At 33.6% G+C, this 24,522-nt stretch overlaps 4 protein-coding genes across 4 annotated transcripts; 2 read left to right on the top strand and 2 right to left on the bottom strand.

Moving 5' to 3' along the window:
* The first annotated feature begins 1,742 nt into the window (after positions 1 to 1,742).
* Positions 1,743 to 10,924, top strand: LOC113846305 (ISWI chromatin-remodeling complex ATPase CHR11-like). The gene is made up of 25 exons (XM_027474397.1): positions 1,743 to 1,982; positions 2,375 to 2,503; positions 2,597 to 2,703; positions 3,178 to 3,281; positions 3,761 to 3,858; positions 4,005 to 4,184; positions 4,294 to 4,515; positions 5,737 to 5,871; positions 5,966 to 6,248; positions 6,343 to 6,416; positions 6,527 to 6,747; positions 6,847 to 6,934; positions 7,341 to 7,434; positions 7,524 to 7,712; positions 8,165 to 8,196; positions 8,331 to 8,407; positions 8,511 to 8,600; positions 8,683 to 8,752; positions 8,833 to 8,887; positions 9,216 to 9,274; positions 9,352 to 9,517; positions 9,796 to 9,974; positions 10,110 to 10,328; positions 10,422 to 10,517; positions 10,595 to 10,924. Exons 1-25 carry the CDS (start codon positions 1,803 to 1,805, stop codon positions 10,610 to 10,612), a joined length of 3,165 nt encoding a protein of 1,054 aa, XP_027330198.1. The 5' UTR covers positions 1,743 to 1,802; the 3' UTR covers positions 10,613 to 10,924.
* Positions 10,925 to 12,247: 1,323 nt separating this feature from the next.
* LOC113874667 (probable serine/threonine-protein kinase PBL7) lies at positions 12,248 to 14,710 on the bottom strand. Its single transcript, XM_027512880.1, has 5 exons — positions 14,581 to 14,710; positions 13,901 to 14,055; positions 13,525 to 13,714; positions 12,849 to 13,240; positions 12,248 to 12,727 (listed from the first exon to the last, which is right to left on the bottom strand). The coding sequence occupies exons 1-5, from the start codon at positions 14,708 to 14,710 to the stop codon at positions 12,248 to 12,250; spliced, it is 1,347 nt and encodes a 448-aa protein (XP_027368681.1).
* Positions 14,711 to 16,765: 2,055 nt separating this feature from the next.
* LOC113847577 lies at positions 16,766 to 21,376 on the top strand. Its single transcript, XM_027476769.1, has 11 exons — positions 16,766 to 16,973; positions 17,123 to 17,215; positions 17,301 to 17,455; positions 17,540 to 17,633; positions 17,720 to 17,790; positions 17,873 to 17,979; positions 18,512 to 18,633; positions 19,638 to 19,726; positions 20,116 to 20,175; positions 20,706 to 20,810; positions 20,916 to 21,376. The coding sequence occupies exons 1-11, from the start codon at positions 16,886 to 16,888 to the stop codon at positions 21,033 to 21,035; spliced, it is 1,104 nt and encodes a 367-aa protein (XP_027332570.1). The 5' UTR covers positions 16,766 to 16,885; the 3' UTR covers positions 21,036 to 21,376.
* A 2,256-nt stretch (positions 21,377 to 23,632) lies between these two features.
* On the bottom strand, positions 23,633 to 24,490 carry LOC113874666 (transcription factor bHLH13-like). The gene is made up of 2 exons (XM_027512879.1): positions 24,224 to 24,490; positions 23,633 to 24,019 (listed from the first exon to the last, which is right to left on the bottom strand). The coding sequence occupies exons 1-2, from the start codon at positions 24,488 to 24,490 to the stop codon at positions 23,633 to 23,635; spliced, it is 654 nt and encodes a 217-aa protein (XP_027368680.1).
* Positions 24,491 to 24,522: the final 32 nt, after the last annotated feature.

Raw genomic sequence — 24,522 nt, 5'->3', positions numbered from 1 at the left:
CAGACAGAAAATAATGTTAAACGTGATTAGAGACAATCGGGGTTAGTACAAAAATTGTTCTGGTTACTTGAGTGATTTCAGGGTGTTTCCGGTTCATTAGTCATGTTCCAAATCTGGGTGGGAAATAGCTCAGAGACGTGTAGTTCTGTGTTGCGTTGAATCTTCTTTTTTCGTGGTCCTCGCGCAAGATTTTGCATAATATCCTCAGAAAGTGTTGTGAATCTGGACTCCGTATTTTGACCCTATGCGCTGCTTGTTAGACGAAATAGATATGCATATTTTGATTATCTTTTAATATAAAAAGGTTCAGCATAACGATTCGTTGGTATTGATTAGGAGTGGTGACAATTTATGAAAATTCAAGCGAATGATGTCAAAATCTAAAGCGACAATGATTTTGCTTACAAGTTTTTGCATCGAACGAGGTTTTTTAAAAAGTTGTCCACAGGCAAATCTAAGAAAGGGGGCAAAGGCTATTAAAAAGAAGAAAAAACTAACATAATATTAAAAGATGTTTATCATGTCTTCATCGATGAAGATTATATTTTATTGCATGGAAAGTATTGTAATTAAAAAAAACAAAGAGTAAAATATGAAAATAAAGCATGTGAAACAACTATTATTTTAATGTGATGAACCGAAGTTTAAATGTATGGAAACACACAAGTACGACGAAGGGATTTGTTAATTCTAAGAGTAATTATCGGTTGACTTGTTTTGCTTAATAAAATTTGTAGATCTAATAAAATTTATCCTTTAGATTAAGAATTATCAACTTTATACAATTTTATAAAATTTTAAAAATATATTGAGCATTGACAGTTTGTGATATTATATTAAATTCTCAAGCGACAATGGTTTTAGTTACAAAATTTTTTATTGATGAGTTTTTATAGGAAGAATAACAACTTTAGATTTCAAAAGTTTAATAAAAAAGTTATACAGTGACAAAACAGAGAAATAAGTGAAGGAGAAATATTAAAATTGTAAAACAAAATTAAAAAAAAGTATAATAGAAGATGTTTATATCGCAATGAATGGATATTTTTTTATATAAAGAAGTATAAAAATACAATTTTTGTCTTTTTTCTTAATTTAGTTTATGTTATGTATATATTTTTTTTGTTTTTCATATGTTGAATATTTCAAAATTCAAACAATTAGAAATAAGAAAACATACATTTTTAAAATTAATGAAAAAAAATTATTGTACACATTAATTAAAATAAAAATATATTTTTGTAAATTTTATTATTTTTAATTTTTTTTATGTATTTACTTTTTTATGTTATAATAAATTGAAAAATTAAATAAATAAAATTTATATGATAATTTTAGTAGAACAGTTAATTGTTAGTCACATATTTGCAAATTTTATTATTTTAAAAAATTTCAATTGTTTAACTTTATATGTTATAAAAAGCCTTTATATTAATAAAAGTAATAAATTGAAAATATTAAATAAAGAAAAATTTACACGATGATTTTAGTAGAACAATTTTATTATATGTAAAGAAATTATAATTAAAATATAAAGTTAAAAAATTATATAATTTATAGTACATCACACAATACTAGTGCCATATAATATAATGCTAGCGGGAAACTCATATTTCCCCATTGTTGGCGCGAAATATTCGCGTGGCTTCCACTTCTTTGGAACCGCAGATCTCACTTTCGAAATCAGACGGTTATAAACGCATTGATCATTGCGCAATTTTTCGTCACGCTTTAAAATAAAATCTCGCTCGCGCTCCTTCTCTTTCCACACTCTTTGGGAAACCCTTGATCTGAGAAACCCAATGGGGAGACCCTCCAAAACTCAGGATTCCAACGACTCAACCTCCGAGGAGGAGGACGCCGCCGCCAACCACCAGATCGAAGACGACGAGGAGGAGCTCGAAGCGGTAGCTCGCTCCGCTAGCTCCGACGATGAAGATAATGCGCCAGACGAAGCCGGCGAAGACGACGACGATAAACAGGTAAAAGCTTAGCCTTCATTTTTTATTTTCATTTCGGACTTTGTCTGCGCCTACGGATTTCGCCTCTTGTACTGCATTTTGATGTTTTCATTTGTGACTTCGTTTGCGCTAGGGATTTTGCTCCGTGCACTGCGTTTTGATATTTTCGTTTGCTACTTCGTTTATATTTCGCTTCATGTACTGCATTTTAATGTTTCCGTGTGAGGCTTTGTTCACGCTAGGGATTTCACATCTTGCACTGATTTTTTGTACGTTAAAGTGTTAACAGTGTGGATATCTTGTCTTATTCCGTAGTCGTGGCTTGTGTTTTCTTCTTCCTTTTGTATATGATGGTGTTTGTCTGCGTATAAACTTAGTTTACACGTGTTTGCGTATTTTTTATTGTTTTGTAGGATGAAAGTAATGGTGATCCTGAAGTTAGCAAGCGTGAGAAGGCCAGATTAAAGGAAATGCAAAAGTTGAAGAAACAGAAGATTCAGGAGATATTGGATATGCAAAACGCAACTATTGATGCTGATATGGTTTGTGTATTATTCACTGGACATGGGATGGTTTTTATTTTTTATATTGTGTTAATTTGATGCCCAAGTAAATAATTGTTATATTTAATGCAGAATAATAGAGGGAAGGGCCGGTTGAAGTATCTCCTACAGCAAACTGAGCTGTTTGCTCATTTTGCGAAGGGTGATCAATCTTCTTCTCATAAGAAGTCAAGAGGAAGGTACTTTCTGAAGAATCATGAATACTGTGCTATGGCAATTGTCCTTTGTCAGATTTATCTTCTTCACTATTAATTCTGTTGGAAAATATATTTTCTTGTCTTTGAAGTTTTTTAAAGAGTTGTGAATTTTAAATGTCATGCCCAAAAAGTTTGTTCTAGATCATCCAGTGAAGCTACTGTCTTTTCATTATCCAATATAGATGAAATATTTCTGTTTCTACAAAAGTTTCTTTTCAAATTTAATTTTATCTCGCTTCACAATCAATTATTTTATGCCATCAAATGTTATCTGAACTTATGAAAAGTGTTACCCAGTGACCCTTTTCTACTGGCAATAAAAAAAAACACAAGGTGAAAAGCGAATTTTGTGCCTCAATTTCTAATGGCAATAACAAAGTTGTGATTGATCTGATGCTAACTTTGTGCAGTCTATAATAACTTATATTGCACTAAATCTTTGTATATATATTTTAGGGGACGCCATGCATCCAAAGTAACTGAAGAAGAGGAAGACGAAGAATACCTTAAAGAGGAAGAAGATGGTTTAGCAAGCACACGGCTGATGACTCAACCATCATGTAAGCGATCCTTCTTTGTTTCTCCACACAGTTGCATTTGCACATTGCTCTATTTTAGGGTCTTGCATTTGTGGTTGTACTTGTGCCTCTATGTCTTCCTTTGCATCTACAACAACAGCACACGCTCATTTACCATCCTCACACCTCCTTTGCTTGCATGGAAGAATATTTGTAGTGTCTGCTTTTCTGGCATAATACCTAAGGGTGTTTTGGTTGGCTAACTACTTATATTAGTTCTTTTTGCTTGTGGTAGGCCTGATACTGGGCTACGTGTGTTCTAAATTCAATAAATTCTGGATTTTTTAAAAATTAAACTTAACATGTGTGGTCTTTCTCCCCTTTAGTTGTTTCTTGTTTGTTGCCTACAACTATCCAGCTTCTGTTGGTTGGTCTTGATTTTCTAATATGTTGATTCTTTCTATTCATATCTAATATTTCAAAGTTGAAAGTTAATGTTAAATGAATTGTGTGTTCAACAGGTATCCAAGGAAAGATGAGGGATTACCAACTTGCTGGGCTAAACTGGCTGATACGATTGTATGAGAATGGCATAAATGGAATTCTGGCTGATGAAATGGTAAGCAGTGGATGTGGACCTCGGCTAAATCTCATTAATAAAGCTGCATATGATTATAATTGTCTTGTGATGTGTAATTTGATCAAATATGAATTTTTTTATAACAGTCATGATGAAATATGAACAGATATTTTGTTGTTTTGCAGGGGCTGGGTAAAACCTTACAAACAATATCTTTGCTAGGCTATTTACATGAGTTCAGGGGAATAACTGGCCCTCATATGGTGGTTGCTCCAAAATCTACCCTTGGAAATTGGATGAATGAAATTCGTCGGTTTTGCCCCATTTTACGTGCAGTAAAGTTCCTTGGTAACCCTGATGAAAGGGTGAGACTGAGACTAGCTTTGCTGGAATTATTTTGTTAAGGTTACCATTGATGCTTGCTTTCGTCACATTCTTCTGACAATTTTGTCTAATTGTTTTAAAAAACTACAGAAGCATATAAGAGAGGAGTTACTGGTTGCTGGTAAGTTTGATGTGTGTGTTACAAGTTTTGAAATGGTAATCAAGGAGAAGTCTGCTTTGCGTCGATTTAGTTGGCGTTACATAATTATTGATGAAGCCCATCGAATCAAGAATGAGAACTCACTTCTGTCCAAAACGATGAGGCTATACAATACAAACTATCGACTCCTTATAACTGGCACACCCCTACAGGTATATCTTATTGTTTTGTAATACAATGGTGGTGTTATCTTGAGGAATGATATATTTTTAATCTTTGTTTTGTGTTTAAACTCTTTAGCAGGTGTGAGAATGTTGATTGGATGAGTAGACATACTAGACTTGATAAGATTAGGAATGAATGCCTTCGAGAAAAATAGGAACAATGCCTATTATAGAAAAGATGGCAGAAACTTGTCTTAGGTGGTTCAAGCATGTGTGGAGAGGACCTATAGAATTCTCAATAAGGAGAGTAGGAAGGAGTAGATTAGAGGAAGGGTAGCCCAATCACTATAGGCATAGGAAAATTGAGGAAAAACTATAAGTGAAACTATAAGAGGATTTAGAGGTCAATAGTTTGTTTATAGACTTGCTTTATGACAAAATGTTGTAATGTCATGTGATCCATGTTGGCAACCCTATGTGTGAAAAGGCTTAGCTCTTTCTAGAATTTTGTATTTAATTTATTGGTCTTTTAACACAGAAATGTCATCTTCCAATTCTTACATGTAATTGAATGAAGCATGAACTCATTGGTTATAACTTATAAGGTTGATTAATTTTCAAGTGAAAGAAGCTGTTTAATATGTTTTCTAATGGTGTGTGTGTTGTGTAGTATAGTTTCTACTTTCTACTTTCTAAAACTGTCTTATATGCCCTTTGATTGTTTCCGTTGGTTGACGAATTGTCTCTCTAATATTTATTATTTTTTCTGCCTATTTTATTGACTTCATATCCTATATATTTTGGTGTTGGATGCATCTGAATTATCTCCCTAGACATATTTGTTATTTTGTCTGCCTTTTTTTTTTTTTTTTTGCTTCAGTTCCTATTTAATTCTTTTTTTTTTTGTGGAGTGAAATATGTTAGAAATAATCTGCCCTAATGCTAGGGCCCCTTAAGTATGTGGTCTCTTAATTTCCATTAGATACAAGCTTGAGCATCTCTAGTTCATTAAGAATTTTTATCTGTAGTCTTGTTGTGGTTGATTAGATGCAAGAGTTGAGCAATTTATAAATTTGGTTCAATTGGCAGTATTTTACTGCTATTGTGTTTTTGTTTGCCTCAGTCTAAATTCTTGAAATATGTGTTTTGTGGCGTGGCTTATTTTGAATTGTGAATCCTATTTCCCTTTTTTTGATTGCTTGCATACTTGCACTGCAAGTGTTAATACACTTGAGTTATTAAAGTGTTTTGTTATTTTTAATGTTGCAGAACAATCTTCATGAACTGTGGTCTCTGCTCAACTTTCTTCTGCCTGAAATTTTTAGTTCTGCTGAAACTTTTGATGAATGGTTTCAAATCTCTGGTGAGAATGACCAACACGAGGTTGTTCAACAACTACACAAGGTTAGCCTTGAACTTCTGTGATCGGCAAGTCATTAAATGCGTGCTGTGATAATATAATACATAGTAATATTTTCATTTTCTGTGTGTAAATTAGGTCCTCCGTCCATTTCTCCTTCGAAGGTTGAAGTCTGATGTTGAGAAAGGGTTGCCCCCAAAGAAGGAAACCATCCTCAAAGTAGGCATGTCACAAATGCAGAAGCAGTATTATAGGGCATTACTGCAGAAGGATCTTGAGGTTGTGAATGCTGGTGGAGAACGAAAGCGTCTCCTAAATGTAGCAATGCAACTACGTAAATGTTGTAATCATCCATATCTCTTCCAAGGTGCTGAACCTGGTCCTCCCTATACAACAGGAGATCATCTCATTACAAATGCTGGTAAACTTTATTTACATTAAGAATATTTCAAAAGTCCTTTTTAGGCTGATCAATAAGATCTGAGATTATTTCTTTTTAAATATTTCATTTGCAGGTAAAATGGTCCTACTGGATAAGTTACTTCCTAAACTGAAAGAGCGCGACTCTAGGGTGCTTATATTTTCACAGGTCAGTTCTGTGTAAGAATCTTATATTGTCACTAATAGCCATGGTTGCCTTATTTTGTGCAACCTGGTGTATTTGCTTCATTCTTTGCTTGATTTATGTCTCTTCTCCAGATGACTAGGCTGCTGGACATACTTGAAGATTATTTGATGTTCTGTGGATACCAGTATTGTCGCATAGATGGCAATACTGGTGGAGAGGATCGTGATGCTTCCATTGAGGCTTTCAACAAACCAGGGAGTGAGAAATTTGTCTTCTTGTTATCTACTCGGGCTGGAGGTCTTGGTATTAATCTTGCTACTGCTGATGTCGTCATTCTCTATGACAGTGACTGGTAACTTTTCCAATTATTTGTGGCAGCAGCCTTCTGACCTGCATTGGTACGACAGGTTCACAACTATTTGTTTTTTGATGATTGGTGGTGATATAACAGGAATCCACAAGTTGATTTGCAAGCTCAGGATCGTGCTCATAGGATTGGTCAAAAGAAAGAAGTTCAAGTTTTCCGATTTTGCACTGAGGTTTGCTATTTTATGGTTATACTTTATTATTCTTTACCTCATCAGTTATGTTTCTATCTATAAATTGTGGTTACAAGCATTGGACACTGATATGGCATGTCACTAACATGAGCACAGCAAATTCTAAAAATTATATGACACAACCTGGTTAAGTTACAGCATAAAATTACTATAATTTGATACCAATACTAAATTAGTACAAAGGTATCTTGTTTATTAGATCAGCACCAGTACCATAAAATACTTTTATTTTATCTAATCACTGTGGCATCCAACATGTATTGGCACAAAAAATGAAATAAATAATTAAAATATGCAAGCTAGAAGTATTCAAAAGTGTCCAACAAAATCTGTTTGGCTCTAGTATGACAACCATTTTTGTCAATATCTTGTATGGTAATTTCAGTATACAATTGAGGAGAAAGTCATTGAAAGGGCTTACAAAAAGCTTGCACTTGATGCTCTGGTGATTCAACAAGGGCGATTAGCAGAGCAGAAGAGTAAGGGTCTCAGGATACTTATTTTTAAATTTCTTTGTTTACAAGACTTGTGGATTGTATAATATGACACAATCTGTTTATGAATGCAGCTGTAAATAAAGATGAGTTGCTTCAAATGGTTAGATTTGGTGCTGAAATGGTTTTTAGTTCCAAGGACAGTACAATCACAGATGAGGATATTGACAGAATTATTGCTAAAGGAGAGGAAGCAACAGCTGAGCTTGATGCTAAGATGAAGAAATTCACTGAAGATGCTATCAAATTTAAGATGGATGACTGTATGTAACTTTTGAATCTTAAGTTCTGGCTTTGCTAATAATGTTTTGATCACTGTTAAGTCTATTTTTGTTGTTTAAATTCCTTTGTACCCTCCCAAGTTTTTTCGTTTTGCTCTGCACCTTTGTAGCGTTCATATAATAGGTAGATAATAAATGCTTTGTCTGAAGTGGAGGAGCCTTGTTGGGCTTTGTGTGAGTGGTTCATCCTTTTGAAACTTTATCCTTATAATGAGAGAGTGAACTGATTAACATGCCATTAGCCTTGTTTCGTGTATTAATTTTAATTCTAGATACATTAAACTTGCAAATCATTTGCTCTACTCTTAATGTTTAGTGAAGCTTCTTTGTTATTAGGACACATACAAGTTTTTTGTTCCTATTGAGCTATTTAATGTCACCTTTTAACTCTTATGAAAGTTTGAAGTGACTGATTAATATTTTTCTTTTTATAGCTGCTGAGTTGTATGATTTTGATGATGAGAAGGTAAATTGATATTTCATCTTTTCTTCCTTTGATTGAATATGTTTATGTTGCTCATTTGTTTGTCAACCCCCAGCCCTGGCTCACTTATATTTTTAACAAACATCTTTGTGTGTACCTTGTTTCTTAAAATGAAGGATGAGAACAATTTTGATTTCAAAAAAATCGTGAGTGAAAATTGGGTTGAGCCACCGAGAAGAGAACGGAAGCGCAAGTAAACATTGGTCTTCATTCTCTACATTTAGTTATTGAATTATTTTCCTGCTCTGATGTATGATTTTATTTATGTATTTTTGGGCTGGGTTGTTTGACTCTAGTTACTCAGAGTCTGAATACTTCAAACAAACAATGCGCCAAGGCGGTGCCGCTAAACCAAAAGAGCCCCGAATTCCTAGGATGCCTCAATTGTAAGCTTCTCATGGAAACAAATTTTTATTTTTAAATATAGTGTTTCTATTTTGATGGAGTTATTAATTCTGTTGCATTTAGGCATGATTTTCAGTTTTTCAATACACAAAGGCTAAGTGAGCTGTATGAAAAGGAAGTTCGCTATCTCATGGTGGGTAACCTGAACTTGCTGGATCACAGTTTTCATGTTTTGCTCATCCAATGTGCTTATATTGTTTTAAAAATTTTTAGCAAACACATCAGAAAAATCAGTTGAAAGACTCCATAGATGTTGATGAACAAGAAGGTACGGTACAACACCCATCATCAGACTATTCTTTTCCCTTGTGTGCGTGTATAATTATTTGGGTAAATTAAAATTCTCTGATGATTTCATTACGTTGCCCTCTCCTGTACATTTCTGTTTATTTTCATGTGAATGGGTCTCTTTTGAACATTCTTTCGAACATTTGGTCATCAGAACTAAAATGGTTGTTTTCATTAAAATTGAATTGAACTAAAGTGTAGCACATCTCATCTTTCAAAAGAGGTAAGTGCAATTTTTAAAATTACAGGGGAGGGAAATGTTATTGACCCTAATTACTTTGATAATGACGTACATGTTGAATGTTTAGAGGTGGGAGATCCATTGACTGCTGAAGAGTTAGAAGAAAAGGAGCACTTGCTAGAGGAGGTGAACAAATTTCTTTATAAACTATGGTTCAATACATGTTTATTTATTGTTTTAATTGTGGTATTTGTTGAACATAGGGATTTTCATCATGGAGTCGGAAGGATTTTAATACTTTCATTAGGGCCTGTGAGAAGTATGGGCGTAATGATATAAAAAGTATTGCTTCTGAGATGGAAGGAAAAACACAGGAGGAAGTTGAAAGATACGCAAAAGTTTTCAAAGAAAGATACAAGGAATTAAATGGTTAGTGATATCCAATACGATAATGTAATAAGCTTTTTTAGTGAGTAATAAAATACTGTCAAGATTTTCAATAAAATCAATTTGCTTGTTTGGTTTTGCCAACAACTGACTGTTTTGATATATGGATACGGACTGGGTAAAGTATTTTATTTTGTTAAACTGCAATGCATTCTGGCTTCGTTTTTTGTTTGTTTATGCATGCTGATTTGTCAAATCAAGCTCTAATTTAGTTTATCCAATAGCAAGGGCCCTTTCTGATTTGTACTTATTTTTTGTAGATTATGATAGAATTATTAAAAACATCGAAAGAGGTGAGGCAAGAATATCACGGAAAGATGAGATCATGAAAGCTATTGGGAAGAAGTTGGACCGTTACAAGAATCCTTGGTTAGAATTGAAGATCCAATATGGACAGAACAAAGGGAAGTTATACAATGAAGAATGTGACCGATTCATGGTGTGAAATCTATTTCTTTCGGGACAAATTTGTTTCATTTTTATTTTCCTTATGTCCAATTTTATTTAGTTCTTTATTTCGTCTGTGTTTTTCGAACAGAAATTCTTTTACCTGACTTCATCATAAAATTTGCAGATATGCATGATTCACAAACTTGGCTATGGTAATTGGGATGGATTGAAGGCAGCCTTTCGAATGTCACCCTTGTTTCGTTTTGATTGGTTTGTCAAGTCCCGCACAACGCAGGAACTAACAAGGAGGTGCGACACCCTCATTCGGTTGGTAGAGAAGGAAAACCAAGAACACGATGAGAGGGAGAGACAAGCTCGTAAAGAGAAGAAACTTGCCGCCAAGGTTTGTATCTCCTTTTTAACCTAAAATGAATGTTTTTCTTAATTTATGTTGATGTTAACCGTTAGTTTTATCCACGTTTAACAAACCTTTCAGAATATGACTCCATCAAAGCGTAACTTGCCTAGACAGACGGAGAGTCCATCTATTAAGAAGCGGAAGCAGTTAACCATGGATGATTATATGAGCTCGGTATATTTTTCGCTAATTTGTATTTTATACGCAGATGTCATAGAACGATTTTACTGAAGCTAACTGGCATTGTGCAGGGGAAGAAGAAAAAATAAATGGACGTTCGCACTACGTTACTTTGAGTAACGGGAGGGGTGGATCGTGCGTCGATTTTGATGTGTAGTGGGCTTGACATGCAGTGATGGTCTGGTGTTTTTGTAGGCCCGAATATAATCTTTGAAAGGGTAATTAGGGAGGATTAAGATGAGAGCGAGTATTGGAAATTTGTAAATTTACTTACACAGAACGTTAGATTTAATGCCCATTTTATCTCAACCATAGCTAGTTCCAACATATATGTAATTCTTTCTCCACTATCCTGAGGTTGAAATCAATTTTTACACGATTCTTACTTTTACTTGATATTTATGGCAGAGAATAGAGCCGACAAATGGATTTGACTGGTAGGGTGGTCTGAAAATACTTGCGAAAAATGTAGTTTAGGCATGAGAATTGAAGGCCTCAATAAATTTAATCTTTAGTTTAATCTTTAAGTTCCAAGTTTGTGGCTAGCTTGTGCATTTTGAACCTGCATTTTCGTTTTTTGGTTGGTGAATGTTTAGATAATATATATTTGTTGATAAAAATGTTTATTTCTAATTAAAATCATTTATTAAATTGAATAATTAATGCTTTATATTATAATTTAATAACGTAATATTTGGTTCTAAATGATGATGGTGGTGGTTTATAATTGAGTATTTTAAATATTTAGGGTTCTATTTGGTGTTTATTTTAATTTTGTTGGATAAAGTGATTTGAGGATATTTTTTGTTTAAATTGGATAGCTATTTGATATTTTAAATTTTTGTTTTAAAAATATTGTTAATGTAATATTTTATTTTTTAATATATTAATGGATTAAATATATTTTTAATATTAAAATAAGCATTCTCAAGATTTAAAAAAATTGTAGTGTGATCTGTCTGTGCAAGCTACCTGCAAAGGGTTCAATTTGAGTGTAATTTTAAATATTTGAATTGTTTAAGGTTTTTTAAACTGCTATTCAATGTAGCTGAACCAGACCGATCGAATTGACAGCTTTCTTATAGATGATTAGTTTACTGGATTTGGAAATCAAATGATGCGTCCATCCTTTCTAGCTTCAATTATAAAGTAGTTTCAGTTTTCAATTTCGTGCGCGAATTTGTGGGTTAAAACCTGTACACAATTCGGGCAAATAAAATAGTTTGTGTTCAGCAATTTTGGATGTTCTAAATGCATTTAAGTTGGAATCTTCAATAGGTGTGCTAAAAAGCAAGTATGGTTCCTTTGACTGGGCAGAGAGGAGGGCTAGTTCAGGTTTATTATTCCAAGTACCGGGAAAGTGAAGATGGTTTAGTCTTCTCATATTCATATGATGCTTGTCAATGCGGTTAAGTCTTTCACAACGATGCCACTGATGGTCGAACACCAGGATTTATTATATTCAACTCCTCGATTGTGGCATAATTCGTCATAGCTTTTGTATGCTTTAATTTGGTGATTGTTCGTGCAATATTAAGGGAAACGTGATGGAAAATGATATACAATAAGATGTGACTCAGACAGGCAACAGAGAGTGTACGAATATAATGTGACAACAATAACACCACCACCAAATTAATCCACTGTACAAGCAAATATGGAGGCAAAAATTGAACGCCGTTACTGCTCTGTAAAATGAACCTACAGCCGACGTGTATGTTGAATCAAAAAAACCTACTCTTTCCTGCCTTCTTTTCCCTCAGATTCCTTGGACTTTCTCTACCTCTTGCAGTATTTTCAGAGCCACCTCTCTGAGATTCCTTCCCCGACCCTTCACCAATTTCTTTCTCTGCTTCCTTACCCTCTCTGATCCTAATACCTGGTGTATTTCTCTGGGTGGAAGAGGAGCCAATCCCTCCACGATCTATGCTATCAGCCACGCCCCTTACTTCATCCCTAGTCGTCGGCAATGATAGACCAATGTCAGACTGACTTGATGATGCATTTTGGCCACCTGTCTGTGTAGCCAGGTATGCGAGAGCAGTCACAACATCCCCAATTACAGGCCTTGCAGTAGCTTGTTCCTGCAAACACATTGCTGCAACAGCAAGTGCTTGATAAAGTCCTCGCATTGGAAAACGCCCCAGAAGTAGAGGATCAGCCACTCTGGCGAACTTCTTACGGTCTTTAAAGAGAGGTTGGGCCTACAATGTTCCATAAAACATACAACAATGCTAATTATTCAAATATTGACATATTCCAACCATTCATTGTTCTTGATATATATGGTTTAGAAGCCAACACAGACAAAGTGAGGAACTTTACCCATATAACAAGGTTCTGCTCTCCAGGTGGACGTCTTTTATCAATAGCCTTGCGCCCCGTAATAAGTTCGAGTAACACCACACCAAAACTGTAGATGTCAGATTTCAAAGTTAGTTGCCCAGTCATGGCATATTCTGGGGCACAATATCCATATGTTCCCATTATTCGTGTGGATACATGAGTATTATCACCCGTGGGACCAGTTCTTGCTAACCCAAAATCTGATAGCTTTGGAAAATAATCCTCGCCAAGGAGGATGTTAGATGATTTAAAGTCTCTGTATATTACAGGGGGGTCTGTCTTGTCATGCAAATATTCCAATCCGGTTGCTGCACCAGCTGCTATTTTCATCCTTGTGTTCCAGTCAAGGGCCTCCTTGTCAGGAGGAACATCTACAATAAGTCTCAATGTCAGAATGCTCACACCTTAGTCGGCATGCTTTTTGAACACTAAATTTCATCCCTTCAAAGTTTTAACGGCACCTTAAGATTCTTATTTGTTTCTTCATGTCACATTTAGTTGTATTTTCCAATTCTATTAAAAGACATCATCGTCGTGGCATACAAAGAATATTTTGTTATTTAACCATTATATATATATATATAATGAAAGCAATTCAAGCACAATAATTCAGGTAGCAAAGGTTACAGGTGAAAGAAAAATAGTGCAATCTGACCATGTAAATGATCCTCCAAAGACCCCAATGGCATGTACTCATAAACAAGCAGCCGCTGATTACCGTCAGAACAATAACCAATTAAGTTCACAAGATTTGGGTGATGTAAGAGGCTGAGCATGAGAACCTCCGCTAAAAATTCTGAGTTTCCTTGAAGGCTCTTTTCGTCAAACTGTTTCACAGCAACTCTCTGCATAGACATGATTCCATCCAAAATAATTTAGAATTAGACAGTAACACAGTATTGATTAAATGAAAAATTGACCACCACCATATAGCTTCTAGACCCAAAATGTAGTTATCTTTTTAGTATTTGAAAGGTTGAGCTTCAGTATACAGTAAATCCAAAAACTTTGTGGTGGCCATCACAACTTACTTGCCCAGTTTTAAGTCGACCTTTGTATACACGCCCAAAGCCACCTTCACCTAACAAAGATTCTGGCCTAAAATTATGTGTAGCAACTGCAAGCTCTTGGAACGAAAATGTTCTTGAAGAAATTCTGACCAGCCCCGCATTAGTGGGAAAATTTGCTGCATTTACATAAAATAATAAAATATGAGTAGGCATGAAAGAAACAGAAAAATATAGATAGGGAAGAAGTTAGAGAATAAAAACTACGTAAGAGAAGGTGGTGCTAACATCATTACTTAAAATGTGATTTAAGCAGTTTTCAAATCCCAACACAAATACAAGTGTGGATTGTATTTTAGAATAGATTCGTCTGAACAAACCTAACATTGCGCTAAATAAGGCATTCCACATTTTTAGGCTGCAAACCTGTCTTGGTAAAAAGTATTCAAATTTGCAACAAATTATCTAAAACATTGCATACTTTACTCAGTGCAACGAAATTCAACAAACTGAAGGTAAAAGATATAAACTAGGCATGAAAAGATATCACTGCCGAAGTATAGGAAGCACTACCACCGTTTACAAGAAAAAGAGGGTCACAAGAAACCAAGAAAACACGTGAAAAACGGAAAATTGAAGGGAAGTGGGTGGGAACTTGAAGCCAGAAGCAGTATATGAAAGAAAGATAGAAAATTTGTCGTGACCTCTGGGTGTTGAGGTAGCCATGGATGATTGGCGAGATCGAGAAGATGAAGATCCTCTAGAAGATCTCCTCGACCCAGTGCGTGTGCTGCTGGATGATCCTCCTCCAAAACAAGGAAGACAACTACCCATTTCAAATTCAAAGCAACAAAACCCTCCAAAGAGTGATACCTCTCATAACAAACCTCACTCACACCTTCAACAATCACTCTCAAGATGATCTTTATTGAGTCAAGACGCAGAAGCAGATCAACCAATCCAAGAAACTGACGTGCTCTTCTAAGTCTAAAAGTAAATTGAAAATTTCTATATATATATATATACACCAGAGAGGATTAAATTGAACTTTTGAAAATCAATAAGGAGTTCAGTTGGATTATTGGATAGCAGACAGTTGCGTTGCATAATAATACGTGGAACTATGCTACATGCAGGAAGGAGATCTCAATTCGGCATTATATTTTACATTTAATTTAAATAGTGGTAGTAATACTCTTAATATTTGTGATGCACATTCCTTAACATATGTTTTTAGTTTTACAAAATAAAACAAGTAAATAAATATATCAAATAAAATGATTTTATGCTGTGCTAGCTGTGTGGTCAATTTGTGATGCTGTATGATTCACAATTGAATGAGAATGTAAAATTTTTTATGTTATCAATATATCTTAATTAAATTTAAAAAAAAAAGTTATATGATATTTTAAAATAAAATATATAAGATATTTTAAAAAAATTATGTGTATACATGTAAAGGTATTACAAATTGAATATTAATTAAAAATTAAAGAATTTTTTTAATTGTTAAACCAATTAAATAAAAAATCATTATTTTGGTATATTATAAAAAATTGTAAAACGTGAATCATAAAATGGTAAAGATATCTAACTGCATGAGAAAAAGACAAATACGTTAAAACTCAAAAGGAGAATTAATTAAGGTTTAAATAACTTTTCTTTTCTTACATTTTTACATTTTAAATTTTTTTAGTTCCCATTATCAACTTAAAACTATTTAATGATAACACATTTAACCTGAGTCATGTTATCATTGCTATACGTAAAATAATAATGACAAGTGCATATAAGAAAATTATTAAACAAAAGTATTTTCGATAATTAAAAGAAAAATGTTTAAAAAAGTTTGATTCAAAAATAGAAAGGGAATAAAATGGAAAATATTGATTTTCAAACTAATTTTACTGTTTAATCTTTACATGTTGGTTTTAAATCATAAGTATCGTTGAATTATTTATTTTTAATGAACATTAACTTAACATGTTTATTATTAAAACGTTTAACATTTTTTATTTTAAAATTTAACTACTAATTTAATCCTTCAAAGATTGGCTCAATGTTAATTTGGTTTATCAAATATTTGTGTTATCAATAAGTACTTCAATTCTCCAAGTATCGAAAGGCATAAGAGTAGTCTTATTTTGATATATAGTAATTTGATAGAATAGTTATTGATATTATTTATAGTACTTATTTGGTATTACAAACAAATACATTGCACGTTAATTGTAGTATTAACGGATAACGATGGTATTTAATGCCACATTTCTTTAACTATCTATAATTCTGAGTGATATTTTCTTTCGTTTTTTGCTAGGAAGAACAGTCATTGGGCTTTTTTTTAACTGGTCTAAGGTCCAAATAGCATAATTTTATTATACTTAATTAGTTATTAAATAAAATTAATTAATTTATAATGTCAATCAATATTAATTCTACTAAGTTATAAAAAATATAAAATAATTTAATCATTTAAAAAAAACTCAATTCTATATTTTTTTTTATCAAAAAGTAAACTTTTAAATTCAATATATATATTAAACTATTAGTCCCTTGTATTTTTCGTATTTTTATTCTCATCAGTCATTCCTGATTCAATTTCATAAAAATATGTTTGGTTTAAACAATATATGTTTAAGATTAATTTACAACAAAAGGTGTTGCAATACGAGTAGAGCCTTCCATAAAGTTTTGGTCAATAGTGAGTAAATTACATGAAATGAATCAATTTGTAGGACCCAAGCAAGCTTGTCCAATTAGTGAGGCCCAATCAACCCAAAGCAGAACGCAAAGTCCATGGTTGACCAAAAAACAAGAAACCGCAAGTCCATGTAAACAAAGCTATAGACTGTTGCAGCAGAGCACTGGTCCCCTTTCTCTCCGTGTATGTGTAGCGTGTAGTCCCGTAAACCCTGAACCTGAAGGCTTCTTCCCCCTTAAACCTGCCGAGTTCGCCCAGGCATAACTCAGGACTGAGTTGTAACTCGGTTCCTTGGCATTTGAGCCATGCAACTCCTCTCCAATGCTCGCCGAGTCTCTCGCTTTTTCCTTTCTCCTCATCTTCGAAGCACCGCTCTCTCTCCCTTTCTCTCAGGTCTCTTCTGTTTTCTTCTCTCACCTCCGCTCCATTAATAGTTAAATGAGTTAATCATTTCTGGATAGCGAGTGTTTGAATCGAATTATTATTATTTTTTGAAATTTTCCTGTGTTGATTGTATGACCCGAATACGTTGAATTAGACAGGGCTCACGCAACGTGATTGCTGGCAAGTGACAAATGATCCATTGAATTGCTTCTTTTCGAAGCCTTCTTTCTGTTCAGGAGCAACTCAAACAGGTTCCTCATTATTTTGTTTCCGGTAACTTCCTCTACAGATTTCATTTCGTGATGTTTGAATTGTGTTATGTAATCGTGAATGCAGAGGATGTGAAGGAACTCTACGATAAAATGCTTCATTCTGTTAATGTTCAACGATCCATGCCCCCGAATGCCTGGTTGTGGTCAATGATTGCAAATTGCAAACACCACGCTGATATTACGCTTCTATTCGACATTTTGCAGAACCTCCGTAGATTTGTTAGTTTCTGTTCATTTCCCCTCCCGTGCTTCTTTCTCTGTTACAAATTCTTACTCATGATTTTTAATCTGTTTTGTGACCAGAGGTTGTCAAATCTTCGCATTCATGACAATTTTAACTGCAATCTCTGTCGAGAAGTTGCTAAAGCATGTGTACATGCAGGAGCCGTTGATTTTGGTATGCCTACTCTATCCCTGCTTCCAGTTTGTTTTTCATTTCTGGAACTTGAAGATTGAGGCTATTTGGCTAACACGTGTTTGCAGGCAAGAAGGCTCTGTGGAAGCATAATGTCTATGGACTCGCGCCGAATGTTGCATCTGCACACCATTTACTGGTATTGTTGACATATTAATGTTCTAAATTCTTTGATTCTGTCTCCAATATCTATTTGTTAAGTTACTCTCATTTTACTGCAGCTGTATGCAGAGAAACACAATGATACTAAACTGTTAGTGGAAGTAATGAAACTTCTGAATACGAATGGATTGCCATTGCAACCGGGCACAGCAGATATAGTTTTCCGGTATATTGAAATTCTGATGTTTTCATGCTTTTTGTTTTGCAGTGCTGAGTGTCTTATGCAAAAGGGTAGCTTTATATATTTGAATTTGGATTTCACGTCTAAATGTATTAAGTAGACATTAGTAGATTTAATTATTCTCTTAGTTGCTGGCATGCACTCAAATCCTATCTTGTTTGGTTCCCAGAACAGTATATTCATTCTATGAAGGGAACTGGTGCCTGTTTGTGTGTAAGGCTATAAGACTAAAAATTGGTTTGTTTAATTTTCCAAGTGCAAATGTATGGATGCATTATAGCATGCATTTGGTACGCCAAACCTTTCTTTGAAGCTGGAGGTGAAACAAACCAAGATTAAAATGGAGAATCTAGGTATTTTTTTCGTTTGTGAAGATTGTTTTTAGTAATGTCTAAGATCAAAGAATATAAGTACAGAAACTTGTGTTGTCCTCATTTTGGTTAAGCTATCTTGTTATGATGGTTTTGTTCTATTTTGTATATGCCTCTGACCCTTTACCTGGGTTGATAATTTGCAGCATTTGTTATAATACAGATGAGTGGGAGTTGATTAATAAGTATGCGAAAAGGTATATCAAGGCTGGCGTAAAACTACGACAAACCTCATTTGACAAGTGGATGAAATTTGCTGCAAAACGAGGTGTGCATGTGTGTGTGTATATCTATATTTATTTATTTGTTTACTTCATGTTTTTCTTGTCTGCCTAATTGTCAACTTTGATAACCTTTAATCCAATAGCAGTTCATCAAATCAGGTTCCTTTATTGAACATTAAAATACCTGAAAACTTATGGAGATTTATAAATTGTCTAATTTTTGTTGGATTTTCATTTTTCTTTCTTAACTTGACTTGCATCATCTCCTATGATGGCAAAGCTATTGTTTCTAAAAAATTGAAAGAAGCCCAATAGAGAGACTATGTAGACTATGTTGTAAATAGAATTTCATAAAACTAGAAATTCTGACTTTTATTGGCCTCACAAATTTTCTCCAAATGCATGCTCTCTAGTTAGCACAAGTGTTGGTGTTAGAAAGATTTTAAAAATTGATTCCATATGCAGTTATTTAGTGGCAACAGAAGGCAGGTGCTAACTTTGTTTAATGGGTCTAGGATATGTCATAGATATATACAAATTATTTGATTTCCCCCCTTTTATTTGTATGATAGCTTACATTTTTGGCCTTATAATGGTGTCTTCAGTAAACACAATTGGAAATTAGTTTTAGATATGTAAATGAGCTAATTTGTAATTTAGTATAATACCTAAATTTGTATTTCAATACAGAGATTTTGGCTGTTAATTTGCTTATTGACAGAATCAATATAAGTCAGACCAATGTTAAAGAACTACATAGAAAATTAATAGTAGGGGTGGTTTACATGATAAACTACTACTTAAATATTTGAAGGATGGTGATCGACCATGTCTTCCAGTTTTGAAGAACACTGGGTTTGTTGAATAGTCCAAATCATTAACTTAGCAATCATGCTGAGGAAATTTTTTTTTATGTCTACTGTGTCTTGACTTGCTCTTTCTTTCAAAATTCCTTGGCTCAACTATATTTATAACCTCTTGAGCTTTCTATAATCATTTCTATCCATGCTGAGTTAATCATTTATATATTTCATTTCCTTCTTTGTAGGAGACACTGAATCATTGTGGAAAATAGAAAACTTGAGATCTAATTCAATGAAGCAGCACACTTTGGCAACTGGGTTTGCTTGTGCTAAGGTAGCAAGTCTATCTACACCTTTGTCTGATTTGGTGGTTAATTTTGATTATGATTCAGTTATCAGGTTTATATGCTATGTGTGTCTTAGGTTATTGCACAAAATCTCAATGAGTTTTACTTTTGATTAATAGATATCATGCTCTGAAAACATATTATATTGCACAAAATTCTTTTGTATTTTTGGCATATTTTGATTTATTTATCTGTTGTCCTTAACAATAGTTTTAGCTGCCACTTGAAAAAAAAAATCTTAATTTTCCCAATTTAACAAAACTTTATGAAATCTTACATTTGCTCATTTAAGTTGCCCTGAATTTCCTGTGTCTAGGTTGGGTCTTAGAAGCATTCCAAGAGAGTAAGCATAAGCTTGTTTTTTATAATTTTGCAGGGCCTTCTGTTGGAACGTAAACCCAGTGATGCAGTTGCTGTCATTCAAGTTCTAAATCAGGTAGACTGTTTGTTCTTTTACATGTTCCTATGTTATAAATTTCTTTGCCAAAGGGGGAAACTAAGAAATGCTTCTGCAATAGGAAATAAAACAGTGGATAGATGAAATTGTAAGATTATTACCCTGGAAACATTGATTAAAATAATAATCAGTTATAAATATTATATTGTAGCTGAAATTATAGCTTTTTGATAAGGAACTTCAGAATGAAATTAGTACCAATAACATGGCAGTGAAGAAATCATATCATTAATTATATTTTTTAAAACAATTTTTTTGTCGTAGCTTGGTTTTGATATGATATGATCATTGTTGGCAACAAGCCTTTGATTGAATTGAGTAGGTATGACGACCTGGATGCGTAGAATTGGATTGATTTTATGATGATGTTATTCCTTGGAAGTTTGCATGTGCTGTGTTTGCTTTAGTGATGGTTGTATTAGAATGACTGTTTGCATGCTGAGTGGAAGGTCATATTTGTCTTTTCAGAGTCTTGTATAACTTCCTTTTTTTGATTCAATTGTTGCTAGACCTTGTCTGATGCAAAGAAGTCAGGCATCAAGGATGAACTTCAAAAGCTTGTATCTGAGTGGCCTTCGGAAGTTATTAAGCACCAAAAAGAAGAGGAGAGAAAGGTATATTGTCTCAGTTGTGAAGATAATTTATTTTTATCTCTTTGCTCACTTGTGGTTCTATAAGACTCTAAAAGTTGTTTTATACTTTTTTTCGGTTACTTACAGGCACTGGCAGCCTCTTTGAAATCTGACATACTTGCCATGGTTAGTGAGTTACCGAGCATCGGACTCGAGGCAAATGTAAATTTGGAAGACCTAAACAGGGAAGGAGCTATTCCACAATAGCATGAGTTCAGGAATTGACGACATCTTGTTTTAGAATATGCTCGTTTGAGTGTCTCCTTACCTGGATGCTTTGTGCCCCCCGGTTAGACGAGTCTCCAATCATAGCAAATGTTGATTACTAATTTGAATTTTTTATTTTATTTGCTTCCATTCTTACTATTTCTTATACAAAGTGCTTAAGGTTTTGCATATTGAAAGTTAGTGGGATTTTGTTGGTGTTTCAAGAACTGAAATTTGAATGTCCGTAGATTATGTTTTAACAAAAATAATCTGGCACATGTCTGTACTCTAAACTGCAAGCAGTTGCTTTGTTAAAATCCAAGTGACAATCGTGGAATTTTAATCTCTCGTTTCAAGTTAAAATTGCCCTATTCTTCCCTGCTCTACCGCGAAGGAATGATGAGTTGCAGTTTGTGTCAACTGGTCGGTCAATGTCTGGTACATTAAATTGTTCGACTTGAACAATTTCTCTTTTTGGGGTTCATGGATTATAAGTAATATTGGTTCAATCGTTTATTAAAATGCTAAACGATTCTGAGGATGTAGTGGCCTACTACTATATACGCACTCCTCTGCCAACCCAATTTTGTATGTGTTGATAAATGCAGTGAACTAATTTGGACTGAGGCTACCCCTTTTAACCCATGAAGTCTTCCTCATGTTCAGGACTATCTCGTAATTTTGGTAGTTACGTATTTTTAAGACCTAAATGGAACATCCTGCACTAACAGTTTGAAACAATGCACTAAGTGGACTACATGAATGCAACGATTATTAATAAATAAATACTGAATTGATTGCAAATAGAAGAGTTATTCTTATTTAAAATAAGAAATTTTTATTGTGTCATGTAGATAAAAAGGACATTCTATGTTCTTTTAAATATCCTTTAATCTTTAAAATAGTAGAAAAATTACAATAATCAATTTAAAGAAAGTCATCTTAAGTTTATAGATACTAATTTTAAACTATTCATTATTCATAATTTTTTTTCTTTAATGTAAGGGTGCTTGGTTAAATAACTTAATTTAGTCATTTTTTATAATTTTGTATATCATAAATTTTTTTAATAAGCTCAAATAAATTCTCAATATGATTTTTCAAATGCCAACACTTAAAAAAAGTGGTTCTGATTACTCAATTGTAATGTTGATTTTTCATAAAAATTTCATACAATACACTGTATAGTGTTTGCATTTCAATGCTACCCACTATTTCTTCTCCCAAGAATCAGGACCTATGTTACTGAGGAATTGGTTTAGTTCTGCTTGTTTGTGTATAAAAACACACACACATGGTGCTAAAATCATACACCATGCCGTGTCCTCCTTTTACATTGCTAAAGAAAATTCAAAGCAAAAGAGTTTAACCTACAAACTCAATTTCTTTCTTTATATTTTCAATGTCACTGTTTCCTTCGCCACTATTTTGCCGCAAAGCCGTGATTGCTAATAGCAATTCCTCCAACATAATTTTTTTTATTAAAAAAAAACAGATTTTTTTTTGGGTGGAGTGAAAAGAAGTTTTGTAATAGGAAAATGTTAATTCAAAATGGTAATTTTATTGAAAAAATTAATTATTTATTATCTTGAGAATATGAAGTGCAATAAATATTATATTTTTAAAACAAAAATTTACTGTTTATAGATGTTTAAGCTCATCCTTAAAAATGGAGATTACTAGTAGTAGTTGTTGTGAATGACTCTAGTAAATTATTTTGAAATTCCACGAGATTGTTATAGAATTATGACTTTAATTCTAAAAGTATTTCCAAGAATAAAAGATCGTGAGTAATTGAATAAATTTCAATTTCAAGTTCTAATAAACTCTAATTCCTTGCTTAATTCTACACACAAATGAAGCATTTGATGTTTATATATTTGAAATATTCCTTGAAATAAAACTTTTAAGATAGGATTTATTGATAGTGATACAAAATTTTGGCACACAATTCAATAGCATTAAAAAAAGTGGTTTTAATCACTTAAATACTTTATTTATACTTAATTATAACATTAATTTGGATGATAAGGTTGTTAATATCAACATTTTAAAATTTATTTTAAGCATATAAAAGTGGTAAATTTAATTAAAAAATATATTTATTAAATTAAGATACAAAACTATAAAGATAATTTTTTAATAAATTTTATTATTATTAATTACTTAAGTTCAATTTTAAAGGTTGAAGTTAACATTTTCTTTATGCATATTATGTCTGTGGGGTCCATCCCATGATTTGCAATGATTTGGGATAATGAAGCGCCTTTCCCTCACCCGATTCCTTCCTTCTTAGGTAAATTTAGGACAAAAGCAAGTTAAATGTGGGTGTCCAATTTCTTGATCTAGAAGAAAAAACCATAACAACCCCTTCAATACACTGAACCATATATTCTAATTATTTTGCTCATGATACACATTTTGACTAATATATTTCAATGCCACCCACTATTTCTTCTCCCATTAATCATGGTCTCTGTTATTCGGTATTTGTATTAGTTCCACTTTTGTGTACAAAAACACACACATGGTACCAAAATCATACACCATGTCATGTCCTCCGTTTAAATTTCTAAAGAAAATTCAAAGCATAAGAGTTAAACCTGCAAACTCATGATATCTTTCTTTATATTTTCAATGTCACTGTTTCCGTCACCACCATTGTGTACCAAAGCCGTGATTGCTAATATCAATTTCCCGTTATTAACTGAGACATTTGCAGCTAAAATCTCAGCTTGGTGCTTGGAGAACAGCTTTAAAATTATTGTGATCAAACCGGGTCGTGCCACAGATTGAATACCAAAGAATGCCACATTGCTAGAAACAGTAACCGTGATGGAACAATTCCTATTGTTAGCACATGGAAGCATGGATCTCCCTTGTTCTTCTTTCATTGATTCCTTGAGCTCCTCCAACCTTTGCTTCTTCTTCTCAAGTTCCTTAATGTACTCAATTGTTTCGTTGATGATCACTTCCCTTGTGGCCTACAAATCCCAAAAACCAAAAACACAAAAAGGGGTGATACTGATTTAGCAAAATTTAACAATTTTGATAACATTAAAAAAAGCGGTGGAGAAAAAAATAATAATTCAAATGTTGACATTAACATCCAAGAACAACCATGTAACCAAAACTCAAGAAAACATGGCATAATTATGGAAAAGGGCATTGATTGATGATTGATGAACCTGAGGAAAGAGACCAGGGACAGTGGTTCTAAGCTGAGTGAACATTTGAGTCATCTTGGACCTTCGTTCTCGTTCCATCTTGAGGATCTCGCAATTGCTATGACCCAATTGTCGATCACGCTTTTTGGAGGTGGTGTTGTTACCCGTTTCAGCAATGGTTGAAGAAGGGTCAACAGAAGAAGGGTGAAGAGAAGAAGAAGAAGAAGAAAAAGGTAGGATTTGAGAGAGTAGTGGCGTGACAGAGTCAGTGTCAGTGTAGCCTTCCATCACAGTTTAGTTGATATCTTCCTCTGCCTCTC

The sequence above is a fragment of the Abrus precatorius genome, unplaced genomic scaffold (assembly GCF_003935025.1).
Source record: "Abrus precatorius isolate BTA unplaced genomic scaffold, Abrus_2018 Scaffold8, whole genome shotgun sequence".
In the NCBI taxonomy this organism is placed as follows: domain Eukaryota; kingdom Viridiplantae; phylum Streptophyta; class Magnoliopsida; order Fabales; family Fabaceae; genus Abrus; species Abrus precatorius.
Note: the sequence above shows the minus strand (reverse complement) of the source record. Positions and strands in the feature narration are given on the sequence as shown.

Coding starts and splice junctions, on each gene's coding strand:
- LOC113874667 (XM_027512880.1), bottom strand. CDS start 14,710: ATGGGTAGTTGTCTTCCTTGTTTTGGAGGAGGATCATCCAGCAGCACA. Junction 14,056..14,580: donor GGCTACCTCAACACCCAGAG/GTCACGACAAAT, acceptor ATGTAAATGCAG/CAAATTTTCCCACTAATGCG. Junction 12,728..12,848: donor AGCAGAACCTTGTTATATGG/GTAAAGTTCCTC, acceptor GGAACATTGTAG/GCCCAACCTCTCTTTAAAGA.
- LOC113847577 (XM_027476769.1), top strand. CDS start 16,886: ATGCAACTCCTCTCCAATGCTCGCCGAGTCTCTCGCTTTTTCCTTTCT. Junction 16,974..17,122: donor TCTCTCTCCCTTTCTCTCAG/GTCTCTTCTGTT, acceptor TGAATTAGACAG/GGCTCACGCAACGTGATTGC. Junction 20,811..20,915: donor AAAAAGAAGAGGAGAGAAAG/GTATATTGTCTC, acceptor GGTTACTTACAG/GCACTGGCAGCCTCTTTGAA.
- LOC113874666 (XM_027512879.1), bottom strand. CDS start 24,490: ATGGAAGGCTACACTGACACTGACTCTGTCACGCCACTACTCTCTCAA. Junction 24,020..24,223: donor TCCCTGGTCTCTTTCCTCAG/GTTCATCAATCA, acceptor TGGGATTTGTAG/GCCACAAGGGAAGTGATCAT.
- LOC113846305 (XM_027474397.1), top strand. CDS start 1,803: ATGGGGAGACCCTCCAAAACTCAGGATTCCAACGACTCAACCTCCGAG. Junction 4,185..4,293: donor TTGGTAACCCTGATGAAAGG/GTGAGACTGAGA, acceptor AAAAAACTACAG/AAGCATATAAGAGAGGAGTT. Junction 7,435..7,523: donor GCGATTAGCAGAGCAGAAGA/GTAAGGGTCTCA, acceptor TTATGAATGCAG/CTGTAAATAAAGATGAGTTG.